General features: G+C 41.9%; 1 protein-coding gene across 8 annotated transcripts in view; it reads right to left on the minus strand.

The window, feature by feature from the left end:
• Positions 1-152: 152 nt before the first annotated feature.
• The window catches only part of KDM2B (lysine demethylase 2B), a 170,920-nt gene continuing 153,674 nt past the window's right edge, over positions 153-17,398 (minus strand). For 7 of the 8 annotated variants that reach the window (XM_075012802.1, XM_075012808.1, XM_075012807.1 and 4 more), the window contains 10 exons: positions 17,170-17,394; positions 11,513-11,656; positions 9,680-9,767; positions 8,606-8,874; positions 7,054-7,092; positions 4,683-5,353; positions 3,160-3,323; positions 2,434-2,595; positions 797-1,015; positions 153-345 (listed from right to left, as the gene is read on the minus strand). In XM_075012802.1, the coding sequence (XP_074868903.1) occupies positions 164-345; positions 797-1,015; positions 2,434-2,595; positions 3,160-3,323; positions 4,683-5,353; positions 7,054-7,092; positions 8,606-8,874; positions 9,680-9,767; positions 11,513-11,656; positions 17,170-17,394 (2,163 nt within the window). In that variant the 3' untranslated portion in view covers positions 153-163. The remainder of the gene's footprint in view (positions 346-796; positions 1,016-2,433; positions 2,596-3,159; positions 3,324-4,682; positions 5,354-7,053; positions 7,093-8,605; positions 8,875-9,679; positions 9,768-11,512; positions 11,657-17,169; positions 17,395-17,398) is intronic. The other variant, XM_075012803.1, reaches the window with a different exon arrangement.

The raw sequence follows: 17,398 nt of genomic DNA on the forward strand, positions 1-17,398 counted from the left end.
GCAGAGGTTGAAATTCTTACATGGGTAGTTGTAATGACATTTTCTCCTTTACAGGACTGTAAAATCCAATCTGATATTTTTCTGGTTTCCCAACTGAAAATAAATTCCCTACTTAGTCCCTTTCCCCACCCTGAGCCCCAATATTTACACGCTTGTCCTTTAACTAACTTAGTTTTTGAAGGAGTTTCTCTTCTGCCTGCCCAAACTGAACACTCACTGACATCTCTGCTATGAACTGCTCACAGCCTTCCTTTGTCACTTGCTTGCAGTACCTCAAATCGATCCGACAGATGTTTCCACAACGTTTAAAGTAGGACAGGCACTGGTCAGTAACCTTATTGCAATCTGCCAAGAGAAACAGGAACTACATTAATATCTTGTCTTACTTAATTTGTCAATATAAGGACTATGTGCAGGCTGTGACATGCCCACGTGTGCTCTTATGTTATTGGACTGGTCATTAAAATCAATGCGTTAAAAACTTATCAGCTTGATGACAATTCTCTGATCTTTGCTGCCAGTTGTGTAACACCCTGTATCTTAATCCAGTATAAGCCAGTTTCATAAGCGGTAGCTTAGAGAGGAGAGTGAATTCTCCAGCATAAAAGAAAGCTAACATGACAAAAGGTGAAATGCTGGTTGTATTTTTCTCCAGGAAGGGTCAAGTGAGCTGATGTGCATGCGTGTGCGCTTCCATTTGTCCGACAGCTAATTTTCAGTTTGTACTCTATTCCATACAAATCCAGAATCTCTCTTACACTTAGGCAAAGCCTCATTCATATCTCCCATTGCATACCTGATAAGTTAATTTCAGTTAAGGAATCACGTGTGGTGGTTCCTACTGCTGTCAGCAGGTTAATAGACTGATCTGACACGTGGTTACAGTAACTAAGATTGAGTTTGGAAAGCAGAGGCATATGTCTAATGATCAAACGCAAAGAAGCATCTGTAATATCCAGACCAGCCAAACGCAGCTCAACTATGTTCCGTAGTTTACTTCGGTTGTCAATTTGACCTGTAAGACAAAAAAGTGTTTTTCTTAAATTCAGTTTTTGAATCAGCAGCAGATTAAAAAACAACCCCAAACAACATGCACTCTAAATTATGGTGCCAATGTCCCCAGTTTACTTAAATGAATAGTCAAATGTAACACGGAAGTGATTTAAGTTACCTGGTATTTCAAGGAGCCCTCAAGGTGACCATACATGTTTCTCCTGTTTCTTCTCTTTTAGCTTGTGCATCTGACAGCGTTTTACCCCAAGTCTTTCTCACTATTAACCCAGCAATCACTTTCCCCTTTTTCCTGCCCACCCCCCCAAGAATTCCATATAACAATGGGAACAAAAGAACAAAAAATGAGGTCTGACAAACCCAACTCAGTGAGCTGAAATGGAGGACTGGGACTTATTTCAGCTTCAGTAGAGTCTAAGATGTAAAATGCAATTCAAATTAATATTTTGATTAGTAACAGAGAGGCAGCCATGTTAGTTTGTATCTTACCAAAACAAAAAAGCACTTTAAAGACTAACAAAATAGGTGGTAAGCTTTCATGGGGTAGACCCACTTCTTCAGATTTGGAGATAGTGCTGTACTGGAAATACCTCCCCCCACCCCCAAAGAGTTCCATATAACAACTGGAACAAGAGAACAAAAAATGAGGTCTGACAAACCCAACTCAATGAGCTGAAATGGAAGACTGGGACTTAATGCTGTACTGGAAGTACTTCCAGCACAGCACTATCTCCAGATCTGAAGAAGTGGTTACCCCACAAAACCTCAATATTTTGATGGTAGTTTGGTTAATGATTTTGACAGAGCCGCCAGCACACACAAGTCTAGAATTGAGACAGTATTTCCTGTTTACACAGATATATGGACAAATCCAAACCCCAATAGGGAGGAGTGCGTGGTCCCAGTAACATAATGAAGAGTCCAATGTGTTTAATGTAATTACTCATAGGAAAAATCACTATGCATTTGCAGGTTCAGATGCAGCACGTTTGGTAGATCACACAATATTGCTCTGCGCTACTGAGCCCTTGATACAGCCAAGGAAGCGACTACTGTTCTGAACTGAAAGAAAAGATTCCCATCTTTTTGAGGGATACATGTTTGCAGTCTGAATGGAAGAAAGTCATTTGCAGGGAAAGATGGCAGAGAAGATGAAGTGAGTGGCTGTAATATGTTACCGAGGATAACTTACACAGGATGTCCAGAAGGACTGTGGCAGTAGTGGCCCACGTGCCTCACATATGTAAGCCCAGATCTTCAGCTAATGTAAAATCGATGTAGCACAACTGACTTCAAAGAGCTCTGCTGATTTACTATAACTGAGGATCTGGCCCCAAAAACAACAGTGTTTCACAAACCAACTACAAGCAACTGGCACATGAAAGATACTTGCCAAGCTACACTTATAAATAAATTGGTTACCTGGTCGGTTGTCTGTTGGTGGTGACAAGAGGTCTCTCATTTGTGCATCTTTTAATCCTTCCACCCACTGAACATCCAGAGTTCGGAGTAAAGGACAACTGGAACTACAAAGTGCTGAGACAGCAATCCAAGAACACCCTGATAAAAGCAGGTCTCGTAGACCTGAAGATACAAAGGAAACGCCACAGCTCATTCTACTGCAGAGTCCAACTGAAGTTATTTTTAAGGATAAATGCAGCACTGCTGACAGGTCTTAACGCTCCAAGAGAATGCAGCCTTCTGACCCCAGGACAGACGTAGCACAAGCAGTAACAGTGCAAGTGTCCCCATGATGCCCTGCCACTACATCTCACCACTGATTTGGAATAACCACCACTAACTAGCAGGTGATGTCTTCCTGGAGACAGAGTTCTCAGTTACCCACTTGATCTTAATGTTCTCTTAAGAAGCTAATAAGGATGCCTATAATAATGATTGTGACATTTTTCTACTAGGATCTACCACACTCGTTTCCTATGGGACTCTGAACAATCACCACCATCAATTTCCAGTCAGTCATACTATTGCTTTAGGATTCTATAACCTAATACTTCTTACTGAGGCCATTTAAATCCCTTTGGTATTACTTTAAATTTTCTTTCATTACACATTTCACACAGATTTCTCCCTAGTGTGACCTCATTATATCTAAAACGTGACTGGTGTATCGATCCCAATATCACTTACCTGGTAATCTGTTGATGAGCCAGCTCAGTTGCTTTTTAGATATGTTTGTCCAGCTCAGGTCAAGGGTTACAGGCTGTCTCCTAATAATGCCACTGAGCATAAGTGGAGTGATGGATTTACAATGGTTGAGATCTATTTTGGTCCATAATCTTTTATCACAGCACCTATAATCAACACAATTGTTAACGGGGGCATGCTTTGAATAAGAAATAAGTTTATTTGTAACAGCAGCAGCAGAGAGATCTATCTGAGGAGGCTAAGGAGAGCTCATGCATGCATTCAAGGAGAGACTGTTGAACAAGCTGAAAACTTTCCTCAGTTTTCCTTTTAGCTAAACTGCTGAGGCTCCTATGACTGAAATCTCTCTCTCTTGCTTTGCATCTCTATTTTAATCTTACCCATCCACACAGCTTCTGCATCTCTGTCCCCTCCCTGTAGCTAGTTTGCTACGGGCACTGGAACCATGCAAAAATCTTAAACTTGCAAGAATTACTTAGCATGAGGAAACACTGTACTTAGCTGGACAAAATCTGTTCACAAGCATCTGGTAAAACACCATGGAATCCACAGTAGAAACAATTCCATGAATTGCTTTCTCCGCTGAGATATAAACTTGCCAATCACCCTATTTATTAATGAGTAGTACCAGGAAAAAGTGTTATCTGCTGGTAGGGTAAATATTGAAAGTTTTGATGCATCTGAGCAGCCAGCCAAGAAGATGCTTTATTGGCAGTTCAGTCAAGTATACAAACACAGCTATGACATAATATATATTACAGTTTCTTGTTGGAGTATGGTCACTGACCCATCCAATCAATTTCTATATGATCCCCAGAGAGAGGTATCATATATGGAAATACAACAACCGGCATGAAAATATACTCAGATTCTGTATAAATGAACTCACTGCTTAAAAAAAAGAGAGAGGGCAGAGAATACAACAAAGTTCTTTACACCTTTGCCCTTTATATGCAAATATAACTTTAGAACATCTTTAAGAATCTATTAAATCAGTGAATAAGGGGCAAAGTGATATCTTATCTGAATCTCTGAGGTGCTTAATAACTGGCTGGAAGAAAGACTTAAGTTAACGGCAGGCAAGCATCTAATGATGTCAGTTCAGGCAATTCCTATACTTGACCACTGCTCTCTCTGCTTGTCATCTAAGTTGAAAGTTTTGGAACACAGTTGGCATAGAGAGATTATGCAGTTATACTATTGTCCTTGTATGAGATCTCAAGAAAAACCAGGACAACTGCACACACAATCCCACCTAGAAATACTTCAACTATCTTTGATTGAATCGCACTGAAAGTGACATCTGCTGTGTTTTTGTTAAAGGCCAGCATTTGTGGTCATAACCTCACTCCATGTGAACTGAGGAGAGCATTCCCCTAAAACATGACACATGCTTGAATTCCCTTCAGGGAGAAGAAAAATTAGCAAGTGCTGATTAACCTATGCCTCCATGAATTCCATCATACAGTCAGATAGAGCCAGCGTTCCCCCCCTCGGCTTCTTACCATCTGTTCCAGGTCTTGCAAACTCTCATACAGATGCACAAATCACTATGACTGAGGTAGCTAAAGACAGCCATCCAGACTTCCCTTTGCATCACATGGGCTGCCCCATCATCTAGGGGGAGCGAGTCCGGAGGAGGGCTGATGGGGGGTGGCCTGATTACATGGCGTTCCATCTGAATGCATTTGGGAGGAGAGAGTGAAGGTGGTGGCCGGGTAATCACCCTAGGTGTGCTTCGCAGGCTTGGCACAAACTGGTGCCTCAGTTCCCTGGGAGTCCCATTTAACCCTTTGCTGAACCTATGGAGTCTCTCGCTATTGCTCAGAGCCCGTTTGAGCTCCTCATTCTCGCTCTCTGGCTCAGATTTGATGGGTTGGTGGTTCTCATTGGCAAGGCTGTTCTCGGTTTTTTGGATCTCCTGATTGAGCTCCTTGCTCAGCTCTTTGCTCAGTTCCTTATTCGGAAGCCGCCTTTTCCGCCTCATCTTTATCTTCTTCTTGTCCCTGGGCTCTGCACTTTCAGTGCTGGGACCCGCAGTGGGAGAGCTCGACCGCGACTGGTCGCTCTCCTTGGATTTTGGAGGTGCTTCTGGCAGATCTTCCTCAGGTTCTTGTTTAAAGCGGCGCAGGGGTTTGATGGCAGGTCGGTCATCTGTAGCCTTCCATGATCGCCTCTGAAAAGGAAGAGTAAGAGGCTTAGAAGAGCCAGCATCACAGGCTGAGCACATGTGGGGCGGGGGTGTCCATTTGATTTAGCAAGTTTTGTAACATTCTGTATTACCATTACTAAGTCCATTCCTGGCATAGTGCTGTTCTGCCACATACTGCAAGATAAATCAGTGGTAACTACCCCTTTGTGTACCAAAGAGTGCAGTGCATTGTCTCAGTCTCTCTCCAACAGAGCATGAGTTTGTACAGCATCAGTGATTCTGACACACTGCTAACCTAATGAGACCTGAAGTCACTTCAAGTGGAGCTGTGGTGGGATCGGCTAGCACCTTCTTTCCTGGCGCCAGTCACTCTTCACATGCATGACTGACACATTGCTTGTCTACTTTAATGAAATCCCACATAGATGTACGTTGGACACAGTTGCATGACATGTGCAGTACCAAAAAGGGGAAGATTTCTAGCCTATTCGGAACAGTACAAGCAAGAGAGAAGTGGAGAGTTCTTAAAAACAAAATGAAAGTGCACAACAGTAAACAGGGCTGAGGCTGACGAAAGGAGATGTGGCACTATAAACACACTGAGTGTTGTTATGCCAGAATTTCTATACAGCTGCAATAAACTGTATGGATCAAATAAAAGGGCTTGATCCTAGCTTTTAATGCACAACCTTCACAGCTGGGGGCAGAAGGGGAGGAGCTTTTATCAAAATTAGAGAGGATTATAGGAGAATTAGTGAAAAAGATGATCAATCTCTTCTTTTTTAACATTCACTTGTTACAGTAAACCCTCAATTTAACGGACTAATGGGGGGAAGGGGCATCCATTAAATCCAAAAGTCTGTTATATCTGACTCTGCAGGACTGCAGGCACCTTGCAAAGTGCTCTGAGACCTGGGAGGAATGCAGCAGGCTCAGGAGAGAGAGCTAGGCTGCAGCAGCCCCCGGTTGGCCCCAGCTACTCCTGGGGCCCTAGCCCCAGCTGCTCCAACAACTCTTCCAGCGGCTCCGGCTCTGGTGAGTTGCCAGCATTTATTTGAGGGTGTGAGGGAGGCTGCTGGCAGACAGTGTCTGTTATATCAGGGTCCGTTAAACTGAGGGTTTACTGTACAGGAGAATGAGAAGTTACTTGAAAGTTAGTAACAGGTCTGTAGATTAATTAAAAGGAAACTTCTTCAGACCATAGTCACCTTATAACATTCTCTATCCCAGGATATGAGTGTGTCAAAAACTAAGAGCTGGATAATTTAATGACCTACATTTATAATCATGTTTACACATGAAACAAATCATATTTAAAAACATTAGTTGATCACCAGCAATGTTGGAACAAACTTTGCTTCATGCACCATCAGATAAAAATGTGGCAACATTGATACATGTAGGGAGAAAAGAACAGAACATCAGTAGAGAGAAGAGAATTTTACCTATGGGCTTTTGAAAATGACCTATCTTATGTTTTGACATCATTTTAGTAGAGGACTGTAGAACTGGAAATAAAAAGTGACTGTGAAGATTAACTTATCTTAGATGGAAACCTCTGTGTGCATCAAAAAAAAAAAAAGATATTTTGTAATTCTGAAATGCAAATATGCAGTACAAATGGCAGCAGACACACAATAATGGGATGCCTAAAGAAACCGAACCACGGTGCAGATCAGAGAACACAAGAGGGAAGTATACAAATTAAAGAGGTATCAAAGTACCTTTTTCCTGAAGAGTTTCTCTTCTTTACCAAGTTTTAGCTGTTACAGGACAGAAAAAACAAAAATGTTTTAATTTTTGTGTAGGTATCTAGTAAAAATTCCTACTATACCAATTTTCTTCAGTTGACAGCTTGTTTGGCAAGTGGTTACAGCACCATAATAAAGCAGACAGGTAACCCGTCATAAAATAATCAAGCCACACTTTGTTTCCTGGTTTTCTGCATGCCTATGGTTTGTGGTTTCCAAAGGCTGAAATAATAAACATTTAACGTCCCCACATAATCTCCTCCCCAGCCCACTGTGATGTCATTTTATGAAGCCAAAGTGTCTGACATTCTGGAGGAATGTGGGAAACACATACCAGCATCTTCTACTAAGTCAAATACTTTTTAGGGCCCATGAAGGTAAGCAGATAACAGCACTGGGTAGAGACCAAACACGTGTGGATTGGCATTGTGGAGTCCCTCTACTCTGTCCTTTTAATGTGAATCCCTAAGCGTACTGCTTGTATTTCTAATCTTGGGCTATCTAACAGTGAATTTAGGTGTATTATAAAACAAGTGCAGAAACTGTCACTAAACACAACTGATAGCAAAAACACAGGCTCTCTCTATACTAGACATAGAAGATGACCGCTGATAAGCAATTTTAGCTATGCCAACTGCATAACTAAAATCAATTTATCCGTGGTCCATTTCCATGTCTGTCCAGACAGGAAAGTGAACAGGAGTGTTTCTCCCATCAACCTTCCTTATTCCTTGCTTCTTGTGAGGAATATAGGGGTCGATGTCGACTCCTGGGAGCATCATTTCATGCACGTGCAAAATGAAACCGGGAAGATCAGCCCTCAGCAGATCGATCTGCTGTAGTGTGGTTCCAGCTACAGTTACTTATGACCAGAGTTAGAGCCATGTCCTCCTCCTCTCTTACCCACACAAGCTAATCTGCAATCCCTAGCGTAATTTGAGAAATTCAGATGCTCTCTGACCCAAATAAACTGCAAGTTAAATTTTAAAAAGAATACCTAAATTGCAACTGAAAGCAATAGATAGATTCCTCTTTTTCTCAGTAAGCTGGGGAGAATATCTCTGAGATGCCATAAGGATCAATTACTTAATCAAGTATTGCTGCTGCTGTATGTAGCTATGGCTAGTTACAGAAAGCTATCAGGTGCCACCCAGTGGCTCGAGATGAAAAGGGCTGAATGAAACAACTTTTGACCCTACTACCCGCTCCATTAAAAATAGAGCCCTACAGGGGTTTTTTTAGTTCAGAATTTCCTTTTTTTTTTTTTTTCCCCCATAGGAAGTAGCCAGTTCTTTGCCTAGTCTTCTCTATCCTTGAATAAAAAGTAAAATGAAGTTCATGTGGAGAATTTTACTGTTCTTCATGATGGGTAATTTTCGGAAAGAAATGTAAAGTGCTATGCAATTTCCTTTCTAACTAGCACTTGCTGGAATTCAAGCAACACAAAGGAAATCTTAAAGGAGAAGTGCAAGACCTATCAATATTTGTGTACGTGCACATGAAGGAAATATCCTCCCCAACCCACCCGCTTTCTCATTGCAGGTTCTTGGGGTTTCTCAAATTTTCTTTTCCTTCGCATATGCACTTCATCTGACTTTCTCCTCAAAATAGGATCAATAGGGGGTTTTTTGGAATGTTCATCAGATTTCCGCGTGGGGGTTTCTTCGCATTCCCCTTTCCGTTTTGCTGCCTCTGTTACTTCCTTATTATCTCTGTTCATCTTCTGTTCCTTAAGCAGTGAGCCAGGGAGATTCGACGCGTATTTGAATCCTGGTCCACGCTTTTGCTTGTACGCCAAAGAGAGAGAAAACACAAACAAACTTTATATCTTATGCCTTTTATGCTGTTTGCAACATATTTCATCTGAAGCTTTTGTCTGGTTACAAGCAGTTGATTAACCCAGTAAATGGCTGTTCATAAGCAGTTAGTATGGTAAATAATTTCAACCTCTAAAGATAAGACACAGTCTTTTAGCAGCTTAGAGACTAACAAATTTTAAAGCTCATGAGCTAATAAATTTGTTAGTCTCTAAGGTGCTAAAAGACTGCTTGTTATTTGTGAAGCTATAGACAAACATGGCTACCCCGCTGAACCTCTAAGGAGCTTTCCCTTATTTATAGCATAATTTCTACCTCCATCTAAAGTGATAAAAAAGAATATAATGATTCACTAGCTGTAAGGGACACATGAGATTTTGTTTCAAGTAGCTTTACAAAAATCTTAAAAAAAAAAAAAAAAAAAAAAAAAAAAAAAACCACACCAGGTTTCAGTTTGGAAGTAAAAACATACACCCCACTTTGCAGGATTTGTTACAATGTTGTAATGCCTGGATTCCTACAGCGAAATGACAGCAAACAAGAAGGATGCTGACAAATTCCTTTTCTTTGTCTCAGCTGAATGATGTGCGTGTACAGTACAAAAACTAAAAAAGTAGAGAAAATTTGTAAATAGTCTACAATTATTAGAAAATGTGTTGCTTAGTTTACTACGTGACTTTTTAGATGCTTTGTTCCCAAGTCCTAACAAGACAACAACAAAAGATCTGGATGTAGGAGAGACTATGCAATATTTAGCATCTCATGCATTCCAGTGAAACTCACTTTCCCAGTTTTCCCTGCATGGTTGCACTTTGGACATTCCCAGCAGTTCGGCAGTTCATCGTTAACGACACCATCTGATTCCTTCACCTAGATGGAAAGAGGCACAGTCCACTTACAATTCACAGTGTTAAGTGGCAGTGCAAAGTCACATACGGATTATTGCCATCTAGAAGCAGTCACTATAACACCGGTGGTGGGGGGGGGGGGGCAGACTTGTTTTTTCTCAGATCAGATGTTTTTCTTCCAGTGGCTCTAGGTTAAATGCACTAAAAGGAACAATACTACCCTGTTGGCACTATGATGTGCCTGTTTGCAGCCTTGTGATGTTACCAACAAAACACCATCATACACAAAAATCATTAAAAGATACGGCATGCCCACCACTAATACTTTATAGCCTCCTTGACCTTTACCCTATCTTTCTTCATCAATTCAATCGCTAGGATACAGAGAAGAAAACCATATTCTGTACACTTTTATCAGTATTGTATTTTTTAAAGACAATCTCCAAAACTGCATTAAGAGCTTTATGGTATAATAGATGACCTGGTCATGCCCTGAACAGTTAATAATACACTTTTCATATGCCTTTAAGTACTTTTTGAAAGCGAGACTTAGGTTCTTTTGAAAATTGCACCTTTTGTCTTATTTTTGATCTTGAAAGTGGAAATAAATAGCAGGTTCGGGATGGGCTAAGGAAAGAGACAAGTTATGACAGTAAAAGCACATAGGTTATTCATTTAGGACAAGTTCATACCTTCAGTCAATTTTAAACAAAAAATTTTTTTTACAAATTAGATTAACTTCATTGCATTGTGGAAGAAATGCATCAGAAGATTTATATGGAAAGCAAGGGTAGCTTGGCAGACCAGTGCAAGGAGGACACTGACTACACAAGAGGCAGGTTGGAAACAAGGCCAATAAGATATCAAAACTAGATTCACCAGAAGGGTAAAGGATATAAGGGGACTAAATTTGAAACAGAGGTGGGGGAGTGCCATAAAGGGCCTAAGGGTTGTTATTTGTCAGCTGTTCTGTTTGCAAAAAAACTCCACACCTGTTTACCCAGGGCAGGTACTTGCAGTTCTCAATTTTTTTGATTTTCATGGACACTGGAAGTGATTTTTCTATGCTGCCGAACTAGCACTTAGCTGTTTATTCTCTCATCATGAACACACGGGACAGCAGTAGGGCTTGCCTGAATTTCACAGTCTGACCCACATCCTGCAGAGAGCTAGCTCACGTCAGGAAGCCCCAGATTTGGTTGTAAAAGACAATGTTTCAAAAATCACTGAAGAGTGAATCTGTCCTGCAGGACAAATCTGGAAGAATGTTATGTATTTGGTTATGCTACAGGACAAGACTGGAAAATCTGAAGGAACATAAGCTTGGTGCAGTGCAACAGTAAAGCAGTGCTGCAGGTCAGGAGTGAGGTGCCTTGGAGGACAGGCTACACAGATCCTTCCCCTGCTACCACTAGCTCCAGCTGGTGCGATCAGCCACTCTTTTGCTAAACACTAAAGGCCTCATTTTCAGAAGTGCTGGGCAACTGCATCCTGCCCTCCTACACCCTCCTGTCTATAACAGGCACTGAGTGCTAAGCACCTCTGCAAATTGTGCCATTTCTCCCCCAAGATTACAGAGTTGAAACTACAGACAGCATTATCCAGTCCATGGGGCTTTTGGGTTCCAACCTGCACCTTGCACCAATTCTATATTCTCAAAGTTTGCACAAAAAGCCTTTCAAGCAGTTAGTTTTATTTCATTCTTTTTAATTGATGGAAGTGACAGTCTCTGATTTTTACTACTGCTAGTGTCATTTCTGGACTCACCTTAAGGCAACCTGGGTGTATTATTTCATTACAAATGGAACATTCCATTAGCATGAGATTAAACTTGCTCTCCTCCTCTTCTACAGTGTCTTCCTTCCCAGCTTCTCCACACACGAGACACACAGCAGTGTGAGGCAACACGGGCTATTGGCACAAATGAGAGAGAGGTTAGAAGAAAAGTAACGTATTAGAAATGACCATCAAGACTATGTTCAACTAATTTCAAAGCAGTTTGCGGCACAGGGTCCTTGATTGTGTAAAGTCCCGAGAGCCACCACCTCTAACGAATGACTTAACAAGCACTGAATGTCAACAGCGGGATAAGTGTTCTAGAGCAAAAAGCAGTGAATGAGATGCATTAGGGATGATCTTGGCTCCCTGTAACAACACTAACATCAATGGATACATAACCCAAGTGATAAATCCTGTCAACTAAATACATCAGCACTCTTCCAAATATACAGTGGACTGATACAAAGTCCTGCTTGTGCAACAGTTTACTGTAACAGAGTGACATAGAAGAAGAGAAATTAGAACATCAAAAACATCACTTTTTTATACCTCAACCTCCCTTGGCAGGCAGCTCTGATTTGCAGAAAGAGCAGAGGAAGATTATTGGAATCAACCAAGGTCACGAAGTAAGTCCACAGCAAAATCAGGACTCTCTCAACTCCCAGATCTAATCACAATTAATATCTATATCATAGTGTCACCTACAGGCTGCTATCAGGATACAATTTTGCAGGCAATGTATAAACACTTAGAAAAATAAGAAGTAATGGGTTAACTGCCTAGCGATTGGCAATATTTTTCCTTCCAGGACACGTCTCAGTTAAAATTTCTTCACCTATTTCAGTTATTTTTGTTACCTGAGTGTCAAAGTGCTAAATATCAGTCTAATTAACTCACTGTCTTTGCACCAATAAGACACACAAGTATAACACACAGACCAGCTCAGACATCATCAGTGAGGTTCAAAGCTGGGACCTCTTGAGTTAAACGCATGAGCTAAAAGGCACCTTCTCTTAGCCTAGGCTGTAGCAGACTCAATCTCTACAGCCGGCCCAGCCACCGCAAAGGAGTACTGAGTGCCACACCGAGCAGGCAAGGGTTACACAAGTACTTGGGTTTGCTGCAATATGGTGCACGTCTTGTGACAAGTAGAGATTTTGACCGGTTGACTGGTAAGCCTCACCCTAAATGAGCAAAGCTTAATGGTTACAGTTAACTGATAAGGGCTGGAACAGTCTCCCGTCTGGGGCAGGGTAGGGGCACTCCAGATGGGCCAGAGGAGTTCCATCCATGGCGGCCATGGGGGAGGGGGCAGCTAAAAATGAGGAAGGGGTGGCTGGGGAGACCGCTGGCCATATACGGGACTGCTCCAGCCCTGCCTGCAGCACTTCCAGGCCAGGATACTGTGCACGGACGCTCCTCTAGGGCCCAGGCATCGCGTGAGCAGAAGGTGTACCCTCTGTCTATGGCAACATGGCTACTCTGACCCAGCTGGCTCCCCACACTCACTTAACTGGTTAAACCTAGCATTTAACCAGTTAACTAATTAAATGGAATTTTAAATCTCTATGACGAGGTGGGGTACAACACCACACACAAAAGCTGGCTACAACTGAAAATCCGATCTGATAGATCATATATCACTATTTAACTATTTATCTATTGAACACTCAAGAGCTGAGAACTAGCTTACATGGCAGAGGCTTCATTTTAGATGTACAAATCCTGTATCATTGGATAATTGTGTGTGAAGTGAAATTTATCAATATAAACTGCCAACTGGTCCATCCACAGTTTGAAGTCTTAGGCAGGATTTTTTTTTTTTTTTTAAAAAAAGAGCGACACTGAAGCTATTACTTCTCAGTCTGCCTTATACACTGACACTTGATGTATTAACTTCGGCAACACTTCTGTGCCTCAACAGGCCAATAAATCCTTAGCACTTATGCAGGACATAAATCTTTAGAGAACTTTAAAAACATTAACTAATTAATCCCCACGCAGGGAGAGATTATCTCCATTCTGCAATTGGGGAACAGTGACAGAAGTCAAGCCAAAGCCATAGAAACTGTCTACTAGAAATGTTCTGTATTGCAAGCAGCTGCCATGCTTGTAACACACACTGTCACTTATTTGGGGCAAGGATCTGCAGTTATATATCCTGCCCCAGGTTGCTTGGCATCATGGAAATGCTCATATTGCTGCTGAACCATTACAACTGGTCCTTCCACCTCAATGCCCCTGCATAACCCTTAGGAACCACTCTGTACAGCATACATCACCTCGCACACTCAATTCCTTCTTCTCTTGGACTAATGCATCTGCCACCATATCACACAGCTTAGTTCCCTGTTTTATGAACTGCAGTACAGGTTCTTTTAAGGCTTGTAATAATACTACCAAATAATTGTGCTCTTTATATGTTTGATATTTCTAAACTGGAAAACAATAATCTACTGAGCAGCAACTCTCAAACTGAACTCTTACTTGCACAAAGCCTTGCCTTGAGGACCTGTGCTGGAAGCTGCAGGACATGTACCCGCAATTAACTGCTACTAACAGCAATTAGAGGACACACTGACAGTTTATATAAGACATGATGGCTAGTGGGGAACATGAGACATTGTTATAAACAACAATGGTTGAAACAGAACCATTTTAAGGAGCAAGTACACAATTCTACAGGCCTTCTTTATGCTAGAGAAGCTAAAATAAGATTCCCACTGGTTCTAACACCAATGGTAATTTCCCCAGAGCAGACAAGGCCCCAGAGTCCATATCCAAGCAGGGAGTCATACCAAGGAATCTCCACTCTGAACTCTGAGCTCAGACTATAGCTCTCTGAAGTAAAGTGGCTGAAACTGAACTGATCTTGGAAGACACATTTTCCCACAGAATATAGGGAAAGATGCCTGGAACAGAATCTAATTCCATGAAGGTTTGTGATCATTCTGGACACAGACTTGCACTGGGCTTTGTCGTCCTCTCCCCTCTTATCCCCCACAAGACAAACAAAAAGAAAAACCACAACACAAGAGTAGCCCTGCTCCGTTTAGGACTATTCATAAGAAATGGAGGAGGCTTCCTCACGGGATCAGGGTTGCATGCCATGATTAAAATTCTTGCTGTTAGCAGTTTCTCTGACCAATGTGGACAGCAAAGCCATTTTGTAAGCCCACTGTAAGCCCCAAAAAGAAGTGGGAGCAGGAAACTTCTCCATCCAAACTGGTCAATAAATTCACATCAAAAGCGAGTGAATAATAATCTAAAATAGTCAAATGACAAGCAGGTATTCCCTCCACTTTACAGATCAGAAAGCAGAGGTTCACCTTGGTCAAGGTTACAAAGCAAGTCTGACAGAGCCAGGAAAATATCCAGAAGTGAATCCACATCTTCTGTTCTAATGAGGATGTATGGCACAGCACAAGGAGTCAGATATTCAGAACAGCTCCACACCTAACATTTGCTAAGTGCTGAGCTGTTCTGAAAATCAGACATAGGAGATCTGAGTTCTATGCAGGGCTCTTCTACAGGCTGAGAGACCCTGGGCAAAGCATAATTTGCGTCTGCATCAGTTTCCTCAAATACAAATACAAAAAAAAAAACCCCAACTAACCAAACAAAAAAAAAAAAACCAAATAGCCCACATACTTAACTCCAGGCCGTGCTGTGTGACTAAACTAAGATCAGATGGAAGCCACTGCTGAAGTATCACCACCACCAGCAGACAATGTGCCTTTCCTTTAAAAAATAAATAAAAAGCAAAAACAGATTGAACCTCTCTAATCCAGAACACTCTCATCCAGCAAACTCTATAATCCAGCATGATTTTAGTTAGTTGGATGAAAATTTATCATGGGTGTGGCCATGTTTCCTGTGGTCTCAAAGTTTGTTTCCAGCCACCAGTCCAGGCTCTCAGTGGTCGATGCTGGTATTTAGCTGTAATTTACCCCTTAGAGCCCAGTATACGTGGAAGTGCTGGTAATGCTACTAGACAACATAATCTCCTGTGGTCCAGCAAATTCTCTTGTCCGGCACCAGTAAGGTCTCTAGGGTGCTGGATTAGAGAGTTTCAACCTGTAGTAATACTGGCTGGCACAATTTAATCCCTGCACAAATTTGGCCTTTGAATCCATCAGAGGACAGGATGAAGTTTAATAAGGACAAACGCAAAGTGCTCCACTTGGGAATGAACAATCAGTTTCACACATACAGAATGGGGAGACACTGTCTAGGAATGACAACAGAAGACAGGTATCTAGGGTTTATAGTGGACCACAAGCTAAGTATGAGTCAACAGTGTGATGCTGTTGCAAAAAAAGCAAACATGATTCTGGGATGCATTAACAGGTGTGTTGTAAACAAGACATTAGAAGTCATTCTTCCTCTCTACTCTGCACTGGTTAGGCCTCAGCTAGAGTATTGTGTCCAGTTCTGGGCACCGCAGTTCAAGAAAGATGTGGACAAATTAGAGAGGGTCCAGAAAAGAGCAACGAGAATGATTAAAGGTCTAGAGAATGTGACCTATGAAGAAAGGTGAAAGAATCAGGCTTGTTTAGTTTAGAAAAGAGAGATTGAGGGGCGACATGACAGAGGTTTTCAGGTATCTAAAAGGGTGTCATAAGGTGGAGGGAGAAAACTTGTTCTTTTTGGCCTCTGAGGATAGAACAAGAGGCAATGGACTTAAACTACAGCAAAGGAGGTTTAGGTTGGACATTAGGAAAAAGTTCTTAACTGTCAGGGTGGTCAAACAGTGGAATAAATTGCCAAGGGAGGTTGTGGAAATCTCCATCCCTGGAGATATTTCAGAACAGGTTAGATAGATGTCTATCAAGGATGGTTTAGACAGTACTTGGTCCTGCCATTAGGGGCTGGACTCGATGGCCTCTCGAGGTCCCTTCCAGTCCTAGTATTCTATGAAACACTCAAACTTACAAAACATAGTTAACCACAACTAAAAGTGTGAAGAAAATCCGGAGTTTCCTCCCTTCAGAAAGTGGATCCAGGGCATATATCCCCGGAACAACACAGCACCTCAGCATGAAAAGAACACCGAGGAGGCAACAAATTCATGTCTGGATCTGCTTTACTTTGAGAGTCATGTTGCAACAGTGCCAAAATGGTGGGTTAACATCTCCCAAGATTTCTACCTTCTTTAGCACAGGTGGTAAAGTTAATGGTTCTCATGGATTCTGGCAAGATCCAAAGCAGAAAAACACTCTCCCTCACTCCTCCTGAGGTGCACCCTTACCTTTGAATCAGACTTGAATTTTCCTCCAGCCTGACATTCAAAGAGATTTGTATTCAAGGTGCAAATTCTTGCACATTTCTAATAATCCTCTGATCACACTGTCACCTCCTGCCCCAAAAGCCTACTAAGAACCCAAAATTACATTTTTAAATAAATGTTGAGGGAGGGGGGAAGGAAGGAGATTTGAGAAGGATCTCTCAAACGGAAGCCACAGTGTTCAACTTGCTTTACCAACTGCTTTTAAAATAGGAGAGATGAACTTTGAGGAACGAGTGCAACAGCCCACATCTAGTCACCAGGGACAGGGAGATCAGTGAAAAATGGGTGAGTACGTTCTGAGACAGAGTAAGGTCAAGATGTCTCAGGAGAGCCAGAGCCATAAGTAGACACTTACCGCAATGCACTGTCTCATAATGCAGGACTGCTTCATCCTTCCAGGCCCACCAAACTTCTTCATGTCTTTGCAGAAGTGACACTCGCCACACTCGGTACGTAGGCAAGCCTCGCACTTGCGGCATCGCGTCCTTCTCCGGCGCGCTCCTGCAGTCGTCCGATTAGCGGCTAGCTTCACTGCAGAGGCAGTACCAAGTTTCCCTTTGGGTCGGCCAACTGCCCTGTTCTAG

Source organism: Carettochelys insculpta, chromosome 18 (assembly GCF_033958435.1).
Source record: "Carettochelys insculpta isolate YL-2023 chromosome 18, ASM3395843v1, whole genome shotgun sequence".
Lineage (NCBI taxonomy): Eukaryota > Metazoa > Chordata > Testudines > Carettochelyidae > Carettochelys > Carettochelys insculpta.